The sequence below is a fragment of the Setaria italica genome, chromosome V, assembly GCF_000263155.2.
Source record: "Setaria italica strain Yugu1 chromosome V, Setaria_italica_v2.0, whole genome shotgun sequence".
Taxonomy (NCBI): Eukaryota; Viridiplantae; Streptophyta; class Magnoliopsida; order Poales; family Poaceae; genus Setaria; species Setaria italica.
The window spans coordinates 23,413,211-23,435,999 of record NC_028454.1 but is presented as its reverse complement, the minus strand read 5'-3'; the positions used below and the strand labels follow the sequence as shown (position 1 = coordinate 23,435,999).

Below are 22,789 nucleotides of genomic sequence, written 5' to 3'. Positions count from 1 at the left end.
GACGCTGATGCCTAAATGAGTGTGGTCAGGATTGGAGTGGTTTAGTTATGATAGGATTACTTGGATCTCTAGGCAGGTGTGAATCTAGCGGATGATTAACCTAACTTAGACTAAAATCAACAAGGTGTCTCATGGCTAACCGAGAGAGTGAGAGAGAGACAAAGAGAGTAGGGTCACCTACCATCGAGCTTGGATGGCGAGCTCGCCATGGCGGTGACGGCGGCGGCGGTGGCAAGGGCAAAGATGGCGGCAGTGCTTCCCGTCGCTTACAGTGCCTAGTAGATAGGTCTAGGGTTTTGTCAGGTGGGTTTGGTGGGCACGATGAACCTTGGCATGCGTGCCCTCAGCCCCACATCTCTCTTTCTAGCGCTACGCGACGGGGGTCCGCAACCATGGGTTGGTTGTGCGCCCCCGATCAAGGCGCGGGATCAGGGTCCGACTCGGTCGTTGGACCGAGTCAGTGGAGATCAACTCTAACATTCTCCCCCTTGATCTCACCATATGTTTAAACTTAAACTTAAACTTTAACACTTAACTTGATCTCACCTTATGTTTAAACTTAAACTTCAACTTTAACACTTAACTTGGCTCCCATTTCATTACATATTAGTGTATAGAGTATGCCTCGTCATGATAGTCAGTTACCTGTTGTCGGATTCAACAGCTACAATACACCTTTCTATTTTGAAATAGATTCTTAACTTATCATGGGCCTAGTATCCACAGATCATAGGCTTTCCTGTAAACTCATGCCGGCTAAGTGTTCTCTAAACACATTGGGTGGTAAGCCTTTCATGCGTGGATCCGCGAGCATTTCCTTTATTCTTATATGCTCTAGACTAATGGTATGATCCTAGATTTTCTTTTTCACAATATAAAACTTGATGTCAATATGTTTGGTAGCACCACTTGACTTATTGTTGTGAGCATAAAACACTGTTGTTTCATTGTCGCAGTACATCTTGAGTGGCTTTTGAATGTTGTCTACCACTTTCAACCCGGATACAAATTTCTTTAGCCATTTTGCCTGTCCTGTGGCCTCATAACATGCTACAAACTCGGCATACATCATGGATGATGCAATGACGGTTTGCTCGGAGCTTTTCCATGATATGGCTCCACCTGCGAGAGTGAATATATAACCTGATGTGGATTTTCTATCGTCTACATCTCCCGCAAAATCTGAATCTGAGTACCCTCTATTTCTAGGGAATCAGTTTTTCTGTACGTTAACATGAGGCCTTTCGTAACTTGTGTATAACGCAATGCCTTCTTTACCATTCTCCAATGATCTATTCCTGGATTATCTTGATATCTGCCAAGTATCCCGGTCATAAAAGCTAAGTCAGGGCGTGTACATACTTGAGCATACATTAAGGTTCCGACAGCTGAAGCATGTAGAACCGCTTTCATTTAATTGATCTCGTATTAGTTCCTGGGATACTGAAATTTTCTAAATCTATCGCCCTTGACTATGGGAGCAGGTGTAGGTTTACTCGCATGCATACTATATTTCTTTAAAATCTTTTCCAAGTATGCCTTTTGCGATAATCCTAAAACTCCTTTTCTTCTATCTCGGTGAATTTCAATTCCTAAAACGAATGAAGCTTCATCGAGATCTTTCATATCAAAATTCGAGGACAAAAACTTCTTTATCTCCGATAGCAGATTAACATCACTACTAGTGAGTAAGATGTCATCTACATACAGGATGAGAAAAATGAATTTTTCATTCTTGAACTTTGCATAAACACAATTGTTCTCCTTATTCTCATTAAACCCAAATTTTCTTACTATTTCATCAAACTTCAAATACCACTGTCTGGAGGCTTGTTTTAATCCGTAAATGGATTTCTTTAGGCAACATCCTATATGTTCTTTTCCTTACATGACAAAACCTTTGGGTTGTGCCATGTAAACATCTTCACATAAATCTCCATTGAGAAATGCCATCTTTACACCCATCTGATGTAATTCCAAATCATAGTGCGCCACTAAAGCCATTATGATTCTAAAAGAATCCTTATATGAGACTGAAGAAAATATATGATTATAATCTATTCCTTCTCTCTGTGTGAAGCCTTTTGCCACAAGTCGCGCTTTATATCTTTTCACATTCCCTTTGGAGTCACATTTTATTTTGTAGACCCATTTACAACCTATTGTCTTGGCTCCTTTAGAAATTTCTTCTAAATCCCACACTTTATTGCTACTCATAGATCTCATTTCATCTTCCGTAGCTTCAAGCTATTTTTATGAGTGAGCGCTTCTCATGGCTTCTTCAAACGAGGTGGGATCTCCCTCCATTTGAACTTCTTCACTAACATAGACTTTGTAGTCATCAGGGATAGCTGGTTTTCAAACTCTTTGAGACCTTCTGGGAGCCTCAACATTTGGCGCATCTTCCATATGGGGCTATTGCAGCTCTTCCTCATGTGTGAGAACCGGTTCTATAGGATCCTGAAGGACAGGTTCCTCATCTTCATTTGTTGTTGCCACGGGAGAACTAACAACAGGTGTTGTTACCATAGTGTCCTGCGCTGTCGGAGCAGCAGCAACGGGTATCGAGAAAAATGGTTCTTGAATCATCAGAGTGAGTACGTATACCCGCTTCTCCTCAAGGCCAATTTCTCGAGCTATCATGCTCTCCCTGGTCATCTCATCCTCCAAAAAGACAGCGTGTTTTGTTTCTACAAACTTAGTACGTCTGTCAGGACAGTAGAAACAATAGCCTTTTGACTTATCTGGATAGCCAATGAAATGGAAACTGACTGTCTTAGGATCTAGTTTTTCAATATTTGGGTTAAATACTTTAGCTTCAGCTGGACAGCCCCCCCACACAAATAATTTAGTAAGGGCTCTTGTCCAGTCCACAACTCATATGGTGTTTTATACACCAACTTAATTGGAACCCGATTAAGAATGTGAATGGCGGTTTTTAATACCTCCATCCACAAATTAATTGGTAAAGTGGAGTAACTTATCATACTTCTCACCATATCCAATAAGATACAGTTAAGTCTTTCAGCTACTCCATTCTGCTGAGGCTCACCCGGTGTAGAGTACCGGGTAACTATACCATTTTCCTGTAGAAACCTTGCAAAAGGTCTAGGAACTTGGCCATATGGGATATGTCGACCGTAGTACTCTCTCCCTCCCCCCACGGTCGAATCTTACTATCTTAATCTTTAAATTATGCTGATTTTCTACTTCAGCCTCAAATATCTTAAATTTATCCAACGCTTCTGATCGTTCCTTAATTGGATAATCCTTAATTGGATAAATATAGCCATAACGTGAATAATCATCTGTGAATATTATAAATGAATCATAACCATCCACAGATGTCATAGGAAACGGACCACAGATGTCTGTGTGAATTATTTCTAAAATTCCTGCGCTTCATTTGACATCTTTCTTAATTTTCTTAATATACTTTCCCTTAATGCAATCAATGCATTGCTCTAAATCTAAAATTCTAAGGATGGAAGAATTGATTCCTTAATTAATTGTTCAATTCTCCCCCTCAAAATATGGCCTAAACTATAGTACCATAATTTCGAAGATACATCATAAATTCTTTTCCTCTTATTTCTTACATTCATAGACGAGGAGGCATTCACATTCTCATTGCTGACAATATTCACATTCTCACCAAGTGATAGCAAATAAAGCTCGTCTTGTCTGAAGGCAAGACCAACACACTTGTTATTAAATTTAATCTTACATTGTCCATCACCAAAGTAACAAGCAAATCCATCGCTGTCTAAGCGCGAGACACTTATTAAATTTCTATATAAAGAGGGTACATAGAGAACATCTCGTACATAAAGTACAAAACCATCAATTAATTCTAATGGGTGTTCTCCTATGGCTTCGACTTTAGCTTCTGCTCCATTTGCTACTTGAATGGTTCTTTCTCCTCTTTGCAAGGTCCTCCTCGTGTGGAATTCCTGTAATGAATTTGCAACATGAATAGTTGCACCTGAATCAATCCACCAAGTAGATTTTGCATAACTTAAATACAAGGACTCATCTACGAATATAATAAGGTCTTCACCTTTCTTATATAGATGCTTCAGGAAATCCACACAATTCTTCTAATAGTGTTCCTTCTTCTTGCACCACTTGCAAGTGTCCTTGTCCACCACTTCATGGTTTTGAACTCTGATGGTGATCATTTTATGGAGCCTTTCCATGTGCCTTAGAAGAGGAGGTATTGTTCCACTAAGGTATCTCTTGTGGCTTAGAATTCTTGTTATAATAACTCCTCTTCTTATTTTGCCTCACATAGTTGATAGAATCACCAGCGTGAGCCCTTAATTCTCTCCTCTTCTTACACACACAAGACAATAAGCTTCTCAATGCCCCACTTATCAGGCTGTGAGTTGATATTAACAACAAAACCCTCAAATTCCTTAGGTAGGGAGGCAAAGATCAAATGGTCTAGAAACTCATCACTGAGCCCTATGTCCATAGGCTTAAGCTTAGATGCCATGTTGCTCATCCTCAATATGTGCTCCTTTACCCCACCACCCGTGTACTTCTTAGTAACTAGCCTCTTAATGAGAGTGCTTGCATAAGCCTTTGAAGAGCCAGTGAACTAACTCTCCACCTTCCTAAGGTACTCTCTAGCGGTGGTACACTCTGGGAGCTCTTAATCACCATCAAGTACTTGCGGTTTGACTGATCACACTGTGCATGATCAAGATCGTACTCCATTCTAATTGGTGCATGATCACTGATAGAGTCGGAGTGCCCGATCTTTCGGTGAGTGGAGATAAATTCGACTTGGTGGAAGTAGACCCTCACGATCCGACTACGACGAGCGAACCCGAAGCGCCAATGCAATCGCTGAACCAACTCCCGATGGTTACCAACCTCGCCGGTGCGAGATCAGCCTGATCACGAAGATCGATTCCTGTCCGCAATCGAAGAACGAACAAGAAAAAGAGGCGAGCAATCTAAATATCACTCGAAGGTGGAGTTCTGAATCAACAAGGACAGCGCGTATTTGCGCGTGTTCAAGAGTAGCTAAAGCTAGATGTAAAACAAAACTCAAGTTGTAAACAAAAAGGACTCGGACTAAATAAAGGGGGCGCAGCCCCTGGAGTCCGAAGGGGTCACGACGCCCAACCCTAGGCGCCCCACCTGGGCTGCCCTGTTGGGCCATCTTCTTATTCCGATGGGCCTTCGTTCCTTAATAGCATGATGAAGTTTAATTCTCTCGCACGGGCTCGAGTGATTGGCCCAACTGGATGAGCAACTGTAGGCGCCTGAGGTGGAGGAGCAACTGGAGGCGCCTGAGGTGCTGATGGTGTAGATGTACTCGTGGTGTCCTCATCATCCTCCCCTTCTTGAACTGAAGTCGTCCTCGACGGCAACTCCTCATCTTCGCCCACATATGGTTTCAAATCTGCAACATTAAAACTCGTGGAAACACCAAACTCCGCAGGCAGGTCAAGGATATAAGCATTATCATTAATCTTGGTGAGCACTTTAAAAGGACCAGCAGCACGTGGCATCAATTTAGAACGACGTAAGGTAGGAAAACGATCCTTCCTCAAATGCAACCAAACCAGGTCACCCGGTGCAAAAGTAACATGTTTTCTCCCTTTACTACCCGCAACCTGATATTTAGCATTAGCAGCAGCAATGTTTTGTTGAGTTTGCTCATGCAAGCTAATCATGTGATCAACATGTGCAGCGGCATCTATGTGTGGGGTGTCCTCGGCATCAAGTGCAAACAAATCAATAGGCGCCCGAGGAATATAACCATAAACAACTTGAAAAGGACACATCTTTGTAGAAGAATGCGTTGCATGATTATAAGCAAACTCAACATGAGGCAAGCAATCTTCCCAACGTTTCAAGTGTTTATCTAAAACAGCCCTAAGCATTGTGGACAAGGTTCGATTAACCACCTCAGTTTGTCCATCAGTCTGAGGGTGACAAGTGGTGCTAAACAGCAATTTAGTTCCCATTTTATTCCACAGTGATCTCCAAAAATGACTGAGAAACTTAGCATCACGATCAGAGACTATTGTATTTGGAATACCATGCAAACGAATAATCTCGCGAAAGAACAATTCAGCAACATTGCTAGCATCATCAGTCTTATGACAAGGTATAAAATGAGCCATTTTGGAGAAACGATCAACAACCACAAAAATACTGTCCCTCCCCTTCTTAGTTCTAGGCAATTCCAAAACAAAGTCCATAGAAATATCAAGCCAGGGAGAAGTAGGAACAGGCAAAGGCATGTACAAACCATGATTGTTCAATCGTGACTTAGCTTTCTGGCAAGTAGTGCAACAAGGCGCTCAACATCAGCGCGCATCCGGGGCCAAAAGAAGTGGGCAGCCAGCACTTCATGCGTCTTGTAGACGCCAAAGTGCCCCATGAGACCGCCTCCATGCGCTTCCTGTAACAACAAACGACGAACCGAGCTAGCTGGAACACACAGCTTGTTAGCGCGAAACAGGAACCCGTCCTGTATGTGAAATTTGCCCCATGGTCTGCCATGAATACAGTGGGCGAAAGCATCTTTAAAATCAGCATCATCCACATATTGATCCTTCACAGTTTGCAAGCCAAAGATTTTAAAATCTAACTGTGACAGCATGGTATAGCGACGAGACAAAGCATCAGCAATGACATTTTCCTTCCCGCTCTTGTGTTTAATAATGTAAGGGAAAGACTCAATGAATTCTACCCATTTAGCATGACGACGGTTCAGGTTTGTTTGGGTACGAATATGTTTTAAAGCCTCATGATCAGAATGAATTATAAACTCGCGATGCCAAAGGTAGTGCTGCCAAGTATGCAAAGTGCGCACTAAAGCATACAGCTCCTTATCATAAGTAGAATAATTCAAGCTAGCACCACTTAATTTCTCGCTAAAGTAAGCAACAGGTTTTCCTTCTTGTAACAAAACAGCACCTAGCCCAATACCGCTAGCATCGCATTCAAGCTCAAACACTTTAGTAAAATCAGGCAACTGCAAGAGAGGAGCATTGGTTAACTTATCTTTCAAGGTGCTGAACGCAACCTCTTGCGAATCACTCCAAGCAAAGGGAACATCCTTCTTTGTAAGCTCATGTAGAGGCGCTGCAATGGAGCTAAAATCACGAACAAACCGGCGGTAGAAACCTGCAAGGCTAAGAAAGCTTCGAATTTGTGTGACCGTCGTCGGTGTAGGCCACTCCCGAATGGCATCAATCTTGCTGCTATCCACCTCAATGCCCTGTGGAGTAACAACATAGCCAAGAAACGAGACACGTTGTGTGCAAAACATGCATTTTTCGAGGTTAGCAAATAAATGGGCCGCACGCAACGCATCAAAAACAGCACGCAAATGTTCTAAATGCTCTTCCATAGACTTGCTGTAAATGAGGATATCATCAAAATAGACAACTACAAACAATCCTATGAAGGGCCTCAGAACTTCATTCATCAAACGCATAAATGTGCTGGGCGCATTTGTCAAACCAAACGGCATAACCAACCATTCATATAACCCAAATTTCGTTTTAAAAGCCGTTTTCCATTCATCACCTAATTTCATGCGAATCTGATGGTAGCCACTACGCAAATCAATCTTAGTGAAAATAATGGCACCACTAAGCTCATCTAGCATATCATCAAGGCGTGGTATAGGGTATCGGTAGCGAATGGTAATGTTATTAATAGCACGACAGTCTACACACATACGCCATGAGCCATCTTTCTTTGGAACAAGTAACACGGGAACGGAGCAAGGGCTAAGAGACTCACGAATATAACCCTTGTCAAGCAACGCCTGTACCTGGCGCTGGATTTCCTTCGTCTCATCCGGATTTGTACGGTACGGTGCGCGGTTCGGAAGCTGTGCGCCGGGAATGAGGTCGATCTGGTGCTCAATGCCACGAAGTGGTGGGAGCCCTGGTGGTAAATCTTTTGGAAAGACATCAGCGTACTCCTGCAAAATGTTAGCAACCGCAGGGGGAATATCCAAAGATGGTGCATCATCAAGTGAAACGAGCACACTAGAGCATATAAGGGCATAGCATGGCAAAGGAGCATCGCGTAACTCATCAAAATCAGCACGTGTGGCAAGCAAAACAGGAGCATTCAACTTGATTTCAGAATTAATAGATGTCGATGGTTCAAGTTGTTTAGCAGTTTTAGCAGCTCTAGCAAGATCATCTTTAAGAATTTGTTCAGGTGTCATTGGATGTATAATTATTTTCTGACCCTTAAACATGAAAGAATAGTGATTTGAACGACCATGATGCAAGCTATCAGTATCATATTGCCAAGGTCGCCCAAGTAACAGAGAGCATGCTTCCATGGGAATAACATCACAATCGACAAAATCAGAATAAGCACCCATGGAGAAAGGAACACGGACTGATCGAGTAATTCTAATTTTCCCACCATCATTAAGCCATTGAATGTGATATGGATGTGGATGCTTACGAGTGGGTAAAGACAACTTTTCAACCAGCGTGGTACTCGCCAAATTGTGTTAAATGTAAAGATATATTTTGTATTTATCCCTTTGCTGTTCCTAGACTTATGCGGCTGTGGTGAATCTTCCAGAATAGATTAGATAGAGTTTGTTGTAACAAACCACAGCCGGTTCTCTAGGGATGGAGCCTATGTAAGCCACCGGTGCCAGGCGTTTTGGTAACCATAAGAATTAACACGCAACCGGCCAGGAGCTCCAAGTTTGGGGCCCTGCCGTTCCACCACATTGTGCCTCTGAAGCTTTTTCACATGGTAATCAGAGCCTAGGTCACCATGTCGTCAAGTTCAAGCGTTCCGCATCCTCTCTTCGGTGTTCCAATCACCGAGAAATTGATAAGGAAGAATCACGCGCCATGGCGCGCACTCGTGCTTGCAGCCGTCCGCGGCGCACGCATGGAAGGTTACCTCAATGGCAAGACTCAAGCTCCTGCGCAAGAGATCGAGGAGAAGAAGGCTGACGGTACAACCATCAAGGTGCCTAATCCGACCTATGCAGATTGGTTCGCCGAGGATCAGAAAGTCCTTGGGCTGATCTTGTCTTCGGTCGGGAAGGAAGTGCAGCCACAGGTCGTCGCTGCAGTGACGGCGGCCGAGGCATGGGGAGTGATTGAGAACATGTTCTCCGCTCAAACCCGTGCCAAAACGATGAACGTGCGATTACCACTTGCTACAACAAGGAAAGGTAACCAGACAATTGCTGAATACTTTGCCAAGATGAAAGGCTATGCAGATGAGATGGCAGCTGCGGGGAAGCCAATGGACGACGAGGACCTGGCGGCCCATATCTGTAACGGGCTGGACGCTGAATTCAATCCGGTGGTGACATCTGTTACTGCCCGGACTGAACCGCTCTCAATTCATGAGTTGTACTCTCAGCTTCTTAGCTTTGATACGCGACTCGAGCTTCAAGATGGATCGGGCTTCTCTGCAAACGCCGCCAATAGGGGCGGCCGATCTGGATCAGGAGGATCTGGGTCGGGCGGCTACAACAATCGCTACTTCAACAACAATCGCGCCCCTGGGCGCGGTGATGGAGGCCGTGGCGGCTCGCGTGGGCGCAGTCCCGCGCGTGGTCGCGGACAGCAACGCGGGGGAAGGGCACAGCGCCCCAACCTTGGAGGCGTGGATGAACGTCCTCTTTGTCAAGTGTGCTTAAAAACAGGGCACACTGCGGTGAAGTGTTGGCATCGCTTCGACGAGTCCTATGTCCCTGAAGAACGGCACGTGGCTACGGCGATGAACTCCTACAACGTCGACACCAACTGGTACACGGACACGGGCGCGACCGACCACGTCACCAGCGAATTGGAGAAGTTGTCCTTCCGTGAGAGGTATCACGGGAATGATCAGATCCACACAGCTAGTGGTGCAGGTATGGAAATTAAGCACATCGGTCATACTACTGTTCCAACACAGTCCCGTAATCTTCATCTAAACAATGTGCTTCATGTTCCAAAAGCTAGCAAAAATCTTGTTTCTGTTCGTCGCCTTGCTAAAGATAACTCTGTTTTTCTTGAATTTCACCCTGATTATTTTCTTATCAAGGATCAGGCCACGAAGAACACGATTCTTAGAGGACGATGCCACCGAGGGTTGTACCCTCTTCCATCAGATCAGTCAATAAAACAGGCGTTTGGAGTAGTGAAGCCGTCCATGTCTAGATGGCATAGCCGCCTGGGTCATCCAGCTTTTCCAGTTGTTTCCAAAATTATCAGCAGTAATATGCTCCCATGTTCCTCTGAGAAAAACAATGATTCAGTTTGTGATGCCTGTCAACAGGCAAAGAGTCATCAACTTTCTTATAGTAGATCCTTTAATTCCTCAAAATTTCCTTTAGAACTTGTGCATTCTGATGTCTGGGGTCCTGCTCTAGATTCAGTCGGGAGAAAGAAATATTATGTTAGTTTTGTTGATGATTTTAGCAAGTTCACCTGGATCTACTTTATTAAATACAAGTCTGAAGTGTTTGAGAAATTCCATGATTTTCAGGCCATGGTAGAGAGACAATTTGGTCGCAAAATTCTCACCATGCAAACTGATTGGGGAGGGGAGTACCAAAAATTGCGTAATTTCTTTACCAAAAGTGGGATTGTGCATCATGTTTCCTGTCCCCATGCGCATCAACAAAATGGAGTTGTTGAGCGCAAGCATAGACACATTGTCGAAATTGGGCTTTCCCTCCTCGCTCATGCCTCTATGCCACTAAAATTTTGGGATGAGGCTTTTGCAACAGCTGTTTTTCTTATTAACCGTATGCCTAGCGCTACCATCCAGCATGAAACACCTTTAGAACGCTTGTTTAATCAAAAGCCTGAATATTCCTCTCTTCGGGTTTTTGGTTGCGCCTGTTGGCCCAACCTTCGTCCATATAATCAACATAAGCTTGAGTTTCGCTCAAGACGATGCGTTTTTATTGGCTATAGTCCTCTCCATAAAGGGTTCAAGTGTCTAGATGTGTCATCCGGTCGTGTTTTTATCTCCCGGGATGTTATTTTTGATGAGTCTATTTTTCCTTTTTCTGAACTCCACTCCAATGCAGGAGCCCGTCTCCGTGCTGAAATTAATCTATTACCATCAGACCTTGTTCCTTTATCTATTCCTGAGGTGGAACCTGTAGCAGACCGTGTGTTTAATTCCGCTAATGCTACTCACCAGAATGGATCTAGTGCATGTGATAACAGGATCTCAGATTTGCCTCCTGGTGCGAGACATGAGAATGATGCGGCACGGACTCCTGGGCGATCTGCTCCGGGATCGGGGCTCTCCAACTCTACCGGCCCATCCCACCAACGCGCCAGCGCCACGGAGACGCTGGTTCGCGCTCCGGCACTGCCTGACCCCGCGTGCACGCCGGGTGCCCCACCTGGTGCTGACGCGCGGCCGAATCAGGGTTCAGGCGAGGGGGAGACAGGAGCTGTGCCTGCGCCTGATTCTGGAGCTGTGCCTGCGCCTGATTCTGACGCTGCGGACGATGCGGCCGAGAGAACAGCGCATGTGCCTGATACTGCAGATGCAGATCTCCCTGTTGATGAATCCTCTGTGCCAGCACCACATCACCCAGCACCACATCACCGGACCCGGCTGAGTGCAGGTATTCGTAAGCCAAAAATTTATACTGATGGAACAGTTAGGTATGGTTGTTTTACTGCTTCCGGGGAGCCACAAAATTTAGATGAAGCACTAAATAATAAAGAGTGGAAATCAGCAATGGATGCCGAATATGAGGCTTTAATTAGGAATCAAACTTGGCATTTAGTTCCTCCAAGAAAAGGGATTAATATTATTGACTGCAAATGGGTTTATAAGATAAAGCGAAAAGCGGATGGGAGTCTGGATAGGTATAAGGCTCGTCTAGTTGCAAAAGGTTTTAAACAGAGATATGGTGTTGATTATGAGGATACTTTTAGTCCTGTTATTAAGCATGCTACTATCAGAACAATTCTATCTATTGCTGTTTCTAGAGGATGGAGCCTGCGGCAACTTGATGTACAGAATGCTTTTCTTCATGGTTTTTTGGAAGAAGAAGTGTACATGCGTCAGCCACCCGGTTATGAAAGCAAGGCTACTCCAAATTATGTCTGTAAGTTAGATAAGGCTCTATATGGTTTGAAACAAGCGCCAAGGGCGTGGTACTCGAGGTTGAGCAGAAAATTGTGTTCTTTAGGCTTCAAGGCTTCGAAGGCTGACACATCTTTATTCTTCTATCAAAAAGGGCCTGTTACTATATTTATTCTCGTATATGTTGATGATATCATTGTTGCTAGCTCCGCACAGGAGGCTACAACTTGTTTGCTGCAGGACTTGAGGAAGGAATTTGCTCTCAAGGATCTTGGAGAGCTGCACTACTTCCTTGGGATAGAGGTAAATAAATTGAGGAATGGTATTCTGTTGACCCAGGAAAAATATGCTAGAGATGTATTGCATCGTGTGGGCATGAAGGATTGTAAACCAGTAAGTACTCCTATGTCTACATCAGAAAAATTGTCAGCACAAGAAGGGACACCTCTTGGACCAAAAGATGCTACAGCATACAGGAGTGTAGTAGGTGCATTACAGTACTTGACTTTGACTCGACCTGATATTTCTTTTGCTGTGAACAAAGTTTGTCAGTATTTACATGCTCCTACGACACTTCATTGGGCGGCAGTAAAGAGGATCTTGAGGTATTTAAAACACACCATGAAGATTGGGCTCCGTATTAGTAAAACCTCCTCTCTTTTGGTGAGTGCCTTTTCAGATGCAGATTGGGCAGGAGATGTAGATGATCGTCGGTCAACTGGAGGATTTGCAGTATTTCTGGGGTCTAATCTGATAGCATGGAGTGCAAGAAAACAAGCCACTGTCTCCAGATCAAGTACAGAAGCTGAATACAAGGCTGTAGCAAATGCCACAGCTGAGATTATGTGGATACAAATTCTGTTATATGAATTGGGAATACAGGCGCCTAGAGCTGCCAAATTATGGTGTGATAATATTGGAGCTAAGTATCTCTCTGCTAACCCAGTTTTTCATGCTAGGACAAAACATATAGAAGTGGATTATCATTTTGTGCGAGAAAGGGTAGCAAGAAGATTACTTGACATTGAGTTTATATCTACAAGAGATCAAGTTGCTGATGGCTTCACAAAACCATTGCCGGTAAGACAATTAGAGATGTTTAAGAACAATCTCAACTTGAGAAGTTTAGATTGAGGGGGAGTGTTAAATGTAAAGATATATTTTGTATTTATCCCTTTGCTGTTCCTAGACTTATGCGGCTGTGGTGAATCTTCCAGAATAGATTAGATAGAGTTTGTTGTAACAAACCACAGCCGGTTCTCTAGGGATGGAGCCTATGTAAGCCACCGGTGCCAGGCGTTTTGGTAACCATAAGAATTAACACGCAACCGGCCAGGAGCTCCAAGTTTGGGGCCCTGCCGTTCCACCACATTGCGCCTCTGAAGCTTTTTCACATAAAGATATATCGAGTGGGTAAAGACAACTTTTCAACCAGCGTGGTACTCGCCAAATTGTTTAAGGATATATATCTTGCACTCAAATGAAGGATTAGCACAATCAAACAATAATGCAAAGTTGAATTATAGTGCCAAACACGTAACAAGAGTTGCTGGAACAAGGGAAATCGAAAGAACAGAGGCAAAGGTGGAAAGGGCGCACCTCTCTCTTTTTTTTTCTGTTTTTTTTTCACAGAGGGTGCCCCAAAACTGATAATATGAACACAGAGGATCACAAATAGCAAATTATGGCACACACTTTTTTCGGAAAGGACAGGGGTATTCCGGTAAAAAAAAGGACCAAGAAAGAGAGATACGGATATGAAAGGCTGGCACGGAATGCGTGGGGGGAGGGGAATTTGCCCCAGAGAGTCGTGACCCAGGGGGAGTCACGGCGCGCGCAAAGGGAGTTTCCACCGAAACAAATCCGAATCACCTTCCTTCTCCCTGTTGGATTCTTCTTGTTTTTTTTTTGCTTCTTTCCCTTTTTTTTGATTGCTTTCTATCTTTTTTTTTTGACAGGGGAGGGGCGATCGGAGTAGTGGGATGGCGCGGCGCGGTTGTCGCGGGGGGAGGTGCAGTGGGCGCGGCTGGTAGGGTTGGCGAGCAGCGGAACGGCGGCGGCGGCAAAAACTAGGGTTAGATGAAAAACAAGAAACAAGAGATTAAACACAAGTAACCAGCAACAATTGAACGAGTAGGCACACAAATTCAATAAAGACACTTATTGAAAGAATGTGCGAGGCTAAACGGTTGCTGGGACAAAGGATCTAACCTGAAAAAATTTGTTTTGGTTTTTGTGGACTGTAGGAAGGGAAAAACACTCGGTAAAACTCACCGATCAACCTGGAAAGCTGATACCACTTGATAGAGTCGGAGTGCCCGATCTTTCGGTGAGTGGAGATAAATTCGACTTGGTGGAAGTAGACCCTCACGATCCGACTACGACGAGCGAACCCGAAGCGCCAATGCAATCGCTGAACCAACTCCCGATGGTTACCAACCTCGCCGGTGCGAGATCAGCCTGATCACGAAGATCGATTCCTGTCCGCAATCGAAGAACGAACAAGAAAAAGAGGCGAGCAATCTAAATATCACTCGAAGGTGGAGTTCTGAATCAACAAGGACAGCGCGTATTTGTGCGTGTTCAAGAGTAGCTAAAGCTAGATGTAAAACAAAACTCAAGTCGTAAACAAAAAGGACTCGGACTAAATAAAGGGGGCGCAGCCCCTGGAGTCCGAAGGGGTCACGGCGCCCAACCCTAGGCGCCCCACCTGGGTTGCCCTGTTGGGCCATCTTCTTATTCCGATGGGCCTTCGTTCCTTAATAGCATGATGAAGTTTAATTCTCTCGCACGGGCTCGAGTGATTGGCCCAACTGGATGAGCAACTGTAGGCGCCTGAGGTGGAGGAGCAACTGGAGGCGCCTGAGGTGCTGATGGTGTAGATGTACTCGTGGTGTCCTCATCAATCACGCACTCGAGCGTGAAAATCTTTTTAGCTCTCATTCTCACCCCTCAGGGTCCTTAGGAGCAATAGGACAGGGAGCAGTCAGTGCTAGATCAATATCCGACAGCGTAAGCGCTATCTCAATCATCTCTCGCCACGAGCTGTAATTCCCTCCATTGAGGGGCTCTATGGATGAGATATAACTCAAAGGATTGCTTAAAAATAAAAATTCAAAAAAAAAATTGAGTTAATTCAACGTTGGTCAAATTAAAACATGAAACTTCTCAATATTAATTCTATATCACTGTTGGGCACAAATAGAATCATTAATGATAAAATAAAACTTGCTACTATAATAATCTTATCAAAGACATTGGTCAGCAGATAAAATTATTATACTTAGAAAAATTACTTATTTTATAATTAAATTTTCCTGTTGGTTCCAATTTAATTAGAAAAATAGATCAAAATTCTTAACTTAATGCATAAATTGGCAAAATAATGCCAAAAATTCAACTTATCTTAAACTTAACACAGTGGAAGCATGCTGAGCCTTAAACTTGATTTGTGAATTTTACCCACAGGAAAAACTCCTCAAAACTAATTCTATTTGAGCCTTAATTCAATTTTCAGAAAAAATACGAAATTCGCTGGAAATAAGGAAAAAGAAAAGGGCTCAATGTGCAATGTTCTTCCGAACCACGCGAGCAAGCGGCCCAGCTAACGGCCTGTCAGGCCCAGTGTGTGGCAGCGAAACCGCGGTCCAGTCTTCCCCCACGCCCGCCTGGGCCTAAGGTTACTGTTTTGCCAGCCCGCGCGAGGAAACGGCCTAGCCTGGCAGCGCTAGCACGCGCGAAGTCCTCCCCAAGCCGTAACCTGGGCCTGGGCTGGCAATTCGCCCTCCTGCTTAGGCCGAAAGCTGGCCTGACATATCTCGGTCGTCCATCGAAGATCAATGGCAGAGCGCGTGGATCAGGCAAACAAAACCCTGCTCGCAGTCGTTCCCCATGTGCGAACCATAACACGCTTCATTTCTTCCTCTGCTGCAGCCGCGAGCGTGTGAGTGCGCGACGAGCCGAGCACCGGCGAGTGGCGGCGCTGAGCAGAGCGAGCGAGGTGGCGGCGCAGCGAACCGAAGGTCAACGGCGCGCGCGCGGCTCCCTAGTGGCTCCCCCCACAGGCTCTTGGCTCCCCCGCAGCCCCCCTCGCCGACGCGCACATTCACCCGTAGTGCCGGTGAGCCAAGGCGGTCTTCCTGGAGCTCATCCGGTGAGTTACCCCCTCAACCCTTTCCCCTTTCTACTTTAGGATTAGGGTTAGCTACCGGCGGCCGTCGGTTCAAAATCCCACGACCGTCGTCTTTAGGTCTTGCGGTGGAGCGCCGCTGGTGATCGTCGGGTGGATCCGGCGGCTGCCGTCTTAGAAAAAATTCTGAAATTTTTCTTTCGTTTTTTACTCGAGATCGAAATCCCCTCCTTCTAATTGATTCGATGAAAACTTCCTCGACTAGATCTACACGCTAGTGTTAGGCTACTGATACCATTGATAGGATTACTTGGTTCTCTAGGTGTGAATCTAGCGGGTGATTAACTTATCTTAGACTAAAATCAACAAGGTGTCTCATGGCTAACCGAGAGAGTGAGAGAGAGACATAGATAGTAGGGTCACCGACCATCAGACTTGGAGGACGAGCTCGCCATGGCGGTGGCGGTGGTGCTTCCCATCGCTTATAGCTTCTAGTAGATCGGTCTAGGATTTTGTCAGGTGGGTAGATCGGTCTAGGGTTTTGTCAGGTGGATTTGGTGGGCACAGTGAACCTTGGCGTGCGTGCCCCCAGCCCCACCTCTCTCTTTATAGCGCTGCGCAATGAGGGCCCGCAACCATGGGTTGGTTGTGCACCTCCGATCAGGATGCGGGATCAGAGTCTGACTCGGTCGTTGGAGATCAACTCTAACAAGTTAGAGTAAAGGGATGGGTGTAAATATGATCGTCTTCACTTTCTTTTCCTTGGTCTGGTTGCACCTTAATTTTGCATCTACCCTTTTCCCAGAAACAAAAAAAAAGATATTTGTGATTATGTTTACCCCTTCCTTTTGCCTCTTCGACAAAAGAAACAACTTGCACTTTTCAGGACAAAAATCACAAATACTCAACTGAATGAATTGGAGGAGCAGAGCACTAACAAACATATCCTAAAACAAAAGGAGAAAAGAAACAAATGATATGACAACTATCACGCCACAACGACCAATACAAACACATGACAACATCTTCAATGTTATACACCACCATTTGCAATACTTGGAAAAGAAAGGGGCTGACATGGATAGTCCTGAGTTCTGCATGCCACCATATCGTATCGGTGCTGCCTATTCGCGTAGTCATTACGAGGTGACACGGTGGCACACATGACCTACCTGTGTCGGTACTAATTTTGTGGTGTAGACGCGAGTTTTGCATTATATAAAAAAAAACTCTCACAAAATGAATAGAGAAAAGCGAACACATTTCATGTGACGGAACCTGCAAACTTTTGCTTTGGGTCCTCCCTTCAACATGAGTGCTCGTATTTCTCCATATATATCGATATACTGTTAAAACACGCTATTTTTTAATGGTAGTCAATACGATAAAATGTTTGTGGTGATTTTGTCAATTTAGAAAAATGCTTGTGGAATCAAGTTATAATAATCTAGATCAGAAGGTTATAAACGTATCTATACATGTGGAACTGAATGGTAACTGTCAAGACGACAGGATGCCTCTGGCAGCAGGATGTGATTCGAAGGTAAAATATGTTTGGCTTGATATGTTCAGTATCGTGGTAAGGCCTGGGTACGAGAACAATGTAACTCCTGCCATATTAAATCTTTGTAAGATAGCGTATCACGTTTCAATTTATCGACCCGGAAAGTTTTGTGACATTGCTCGTGCGCTATCCCGTGTTTTTTTTTCTAATTTAGCCCTTTCAGAAATCTTTTTTCATAAATAGAACCCTAGCGAAACTTATTCCAATAATGAACCCAAAAGCTCGGCATGCACGGGTGTGCGCACCAAGATCTTTCGATTGGCATTATCTCTACACGCGCCAAGATGTTACCACGTCAGCACTAGCGTGGTCTTTGGTAAAGGACATTGGGGGTTGCATACCTTCACGCCGAGCAGCAAATCTCGGCGTGCTTTCGTTGAACGCCAAGGTCTAGCCTTCTTCCATCCTCCTCGCTTGTCCCGTTCTCCGTTTCCAAATCGAGCGTCGCGTGGCAATGGCGTGGCAGTCCTTTGGCGTTGTTTGACGACACACCGATGCAAAGACCTCACCATGTGGCTGGTGCACGCTAAGCTATGGTTCCATTTTGGAATAAGTTTCTTTAAGGGTTTATTTGTAAAAATACTTTTCTAAAAGGGCTAAATTAGAAAATACCACCTTCTATCCCTACCAAGACGGCAAGCGGGAAATCCTATCCACCTTCCGAATGATAGACGATAGATAACTAAACATCTATAACCTAGCAGTAGCCTAATAACTGGCCTACAATGGCCTAACAAACTATCTCAACATTAGATAAACTATCTTAACATTTTTTACATGAAAAAGTTGATGAATGTAAAAAAAATGTTGATAAAAAGTATTGACGAGGCAAATAAATTGTTGGCAAGTGAAAAAAGTTGGTGCACGTAAAAAATTGTTGAGCAATAATGTTGGTGAATGAAAAAAGTTAAACAAAAATGTTGGTATATGAAAAAATGTTGATCAATATCAGGAAATATTGATAACAATTAAGTCAGATTTTTTTTAAAAAAATGTTGATGAATGCCGATAAATATTGATGGATATTAATAAAATATTGTACATGTTTATCTTGGAAGAGCTCCTAAAACAAGCAGCTCGCTCGGTTGGACGCAGACGCGGCTCTCTGCAGCCCATGGCTTTGCTGGGCCGATAAGCCCGTTGGTTGTCTGGCGCGTCTAAGCCCAAACGAGCCATCCCCATCTCTCTCTCTCTCTCTCTGCCCCCACCGATCCCCCGCTCGGAAGAATTTGGGGGAAGAAGCTCTAGAGAGAGAAACTAGGGTTCAGGGGATTCGTGCCCGGGAGGAGCGCGATGAGCATCGTGCCCAAGGAGACGATCGAGGTCATCGCCCAGAGCGTCGGCATCCCCAGCCTCGGCCCCGATGTCGCCGCCGCGCTCGCCCCCGACGTCGAGTACCGCCTCCGCGAGATCATGCAGGTCAGGTCCCGTGCGCTTGTCTAGGGTTTGGTTTGATTCCGGCTCTGCTTCTTATGAACTGGGAGGGTTGATTCCCTCTCCCTCTCCCTAGGAATGTGCTTGGATTTGTTAGCAGAGCGCTGAATCTGGGGAGCCCAGTAAGCATTTTGTGTCTCTTTGTTTTCTTAGTTGTTACCGTTGAGCTAACTGCAGGTCGTGCGCTTTGGCCTAACGAATGCAGTGTGCGTCCTTTAGTTTTTTAGGATGCGTACTTATAATCTTGTGGGGTGGAAATGCTCCGACTTATCCACAATTTCTCAACATGTGCCATGGTGTAGGGAAAAAGAAGCATGTGGTTTGCTGTCAGTTCTCTAAATTGCCTGTAATTGACTGATTGCTACTGATTTTCCTGCTAAGTACACACCATTTATGATTTGGTCTGGAATTTTTGCGGGCTGCATGATGGGAGAAAGCTGCTAAGTGAGACACTGTCCCTTTTTTTTTCTGATTGGTACAACCGGTGCATACTGCTCCAATTTATCCTTCCTTTGTTCAGTCTTTGCACTTTCTCATTTTCCTTGGATTATGTACCATGGATATGTTTATCTTGCTGCTATAGAAAAGTTATTTTATTTTCTTTCATGTGATAATTCAAACTATGCTGCATCTATAGTAGAGTCCATAGCATTCTTTCCCTTAAGGGATCTACAGCTTAGTTGGCTATCAGGATTTTGTCGAAGTACTAGTGGGGGGATGACATAAGAGTATCCATTGGCCAGATATTTCATTAGCTACTGGTTTTCACAATTCACTACTTTGTTGATGCTGTCTGTGCCCTTTCTGTCACTTATGCTAATTGTTTAATTACACAAATCTGTGGAACCTTTCCTCTCTTTATCATAGAAGCACTCAAAGAATATCTTTGCCATTTTCTTGTTGTCATTTTGACGATCTCATATTGTGTTGTGCTGCTGCAGGAGTCCATTAAATGTATGCGGCATGCGAAACGGACAGTTCTGACTGCAGATGATGTTGATAGTGCTCTCAGCCTCAGGAATGTTGAGGTGAATTATCTTCCTTTGATAAAATTTCAGGATAATAGTAATGTTGGTTAAGTCAACTATTTATTCTATGCCATATACTGCTGACTTAGTAGCAAATGAATTTAGTACTCCCTCTGTCCCAAAATATAGCTACATTTAGAGTTTTTCAGACAGATTAAGGAAATAGATAAAATGTCACATTTGCCCCTAGCCCCTAATTGACAGCACTGTAACTAATTCAGCCGCTTGTCCCGCTCTCCATGCCCTGCCTTTCATGGTAATCGCATCTGACCGGCCATAGGCTAATCACCTTGCTGCAAGATTAGTTTGATGTGCTAGAAAAATCTTTTTTTTTTGAAAGATCATGTGCTAGGCTAAATTGTTGCCGCCACAATTTATGTGCCTTTACTGGAATGAGACAAGCCGCACAAATCAACTGGCAGCACATACAGTGTAGGAAAATGAATTTACGGCACCAAGATCATGCCAATTTTTACCGCAGAGCTACAGTTAAGGCCACAAATTGAGCACCATGTGCGCTGCGTGCAGTGAGTAGGGAGATAAAACTGTGAGGGTATTTTGGTCCAGTTGCATGTAAAATGTGGGTTGGGAACTGAAAACGTAGTTATATTTGGGACAAATTTTGAACCCTAAACGTAGCTATATTATGGGACGGAGGGAGTATCTTTTTTCCTACTGTTTTTCTGATTCAGATTCAGTAAATCTGAAAAGTGTGACTACAATTAAGATGTTGTAGAAATTGAGAATTGTATTTATGGTAGCTAAAAAGAAATTAAATGTTAAGAGTAGAATAAGTAGTTTCCAGCCTACAACTTCTATTCCATATTTGTTAGCTCAAAATTTCATTTCAGCAGCCTGGAGGGGTAACATGACTAGTTCTCTTGTACTGGGTCACTTTTACATTTTTCCAACAAGAGTTGTAATATTGTTCCTCACTAGGAAATATGCCCGTGCGTTGCACGGGAGGAAAAAAGCATCGCACACCCTAATACACATGGCACAAAACTTGGGTTTTAAATTGATGATGTTGTTTGTCAATTTTCAATTAGGTCTTTGCCAAATTGAATTACTAAATTATTGAATATAATTTTTTTTCTCCCCGCATGGTGCATGGCCATGCCCCATGTCAAGCGAGCCTCGCTGCTCCACGGTGGCCTGCGCATGTGCCGTTGAGCCGACACGCTCACCGCACCGGCTGAACATTACCAAAGGACCCACCAGCAGCGACGGGTGGAAGATGTGGGTCTAGCGGCTGTAGCGCTTGCTCGATCCACTGCCCTTGGGGGTGTATGTTTCCGATTCTAGCCGATTCCTGCCAAAATAATCGAGCAAACTCCACCAAAGTGGTCATATGACGTCAACTATATTTGTCAATTATCAGTAAATATATGCAGCAGTCCAGGATTTCAGAAAAGATCCACTTCCAATGCACAGTCGAATTGTTAGAATTTCTTGCTAGATGCATGGCCCACACCAATGTAGCGAGCAAACCACTCAAATTTGCTTCTGAGATCCTAGCCCAAAGAACAACAATCCTTCCTTTCCCCTCCTCAGAAAACATCATCGTTGCTCACCTCCCTGGGGTGCCAACGGGCAATACGAATCCCCAATGTATCTCCATGTAGAACCTCTTGTCGTTCTACAGGTATGTGCGCAGTGGCCGCGCGCCGTCGCTAGCAACGGAGAACCCTTCGTGAGAGCGTGTCTGGTGTTTGCCGAGCTTCGTGGTGAACTCTGGTTAAAAGGAGGGGTTCAGAGAGGAGAGGACACAACACCAGATTGTAAACATTGAACTCTGTTCTTAGCTAATCACTCACCCACCTCCCAATTCTTCCTACCTATCCTTGATCCTTGCTGCATTCCTCCAATTCCACTCCGAGCTGTTGCTAACCATCCTCGTCACAAACTAATTGCAAGAGAGATAGAAAGAGATGAGATGAGATGAGATGGTGGAGAATAGATCGACTGGAGCGTACCTCGCAAGCGCACCTGCGCGTGGTGGGGATGGGCAGTGCCTCGGCCCTCATCTCTGGGCGGCCGCTCATTCTCCTCCCCCAAGCAGGCGCGGCCGCACCCATGGCTCCAACTCACCATGGTGATGGACACAAAGAGGAAACGAACGAGCCGTGGCCTCCCCGCAGAGAAGCCACCAGCCCTACCATCATGAGCCTCTCCATCCACCGCCGCCCCCACGAAACATTGAACTCTGTTCTTAGCTAATCACTCACCCAACTCCCAATTCTCCCTACATATCCTTGTTCCTTGCTGCATTCCTCCAATTCCACTCTGAGCTGTTGCTAACCATCCTCGTCACAAACTAATTGCAAGAGAGATAGAAAGAGATGAGATGAGATGAGATGGTGGAGAATAGATCGACTGGAGCATACCTCGCAAGCACACCTGCGCGTGGTAGGGATGGGCAGCGCCTCGGCCCTCATCTCCAGGCGGCCGCTCATTCTTCTCCCCCAAGCCGGCACGGCCGCACCCAGGGCTCCAGCTTGCCATGGTGATGGACACGAAGAGGAAACGAAAAGCATTAGAACATAACTGCAGAGTAAACCTGTT

At 44.7% G+C, this 22,789-nt stretch overlaps 2 protein-coding genes across 2 annotated transcripts in view; both read left to right on the top strand.

Annotated features, from left to right (window-relative positions):
• The first annotated feature begins 8,784 nt into the window (after nt 1–8,784).
• LOC105914402 lies at nt 8,785–13,203 on the top strand. Its single transcript, XM_012845982.1, has 3 exons — nt 8,785–9,883; nt 11,051–11,922; nt 12,193–13,203. Exons 1-3 carry the CDS (start codon nt 8,785–8,787, stop codon nt 13,201–13,203), a joined length of 2,982 nt encoding a protein of 993 aa, XP_012701436.1.
• A 5,746-nt stretch (nt 13,204–18,949) lies between these two features.
• Nucleotides 18,950–22,789, top strand: part of LOC101777736 (transcription initiation factor TFIID subunit 6) — an 8,321-nt gene continuing 4,481 nt past the window's right edge. Inside the window, exons 1-2 of the mRNA XM_004968802.3 lie at nt 18,950–19,181; nt 20,138–20,224. Of these exons, the coding sequence (XP_004968859.1) occupies nt 19,056–19,181; nt 20,138–20,224 (213 nt within the window). The 5' untranslated portion in view covers nt 18,950–19,055. The remainder of the gene's footprint in view (nt 19,182–20,137; nt 20,225–22,789) is intronic.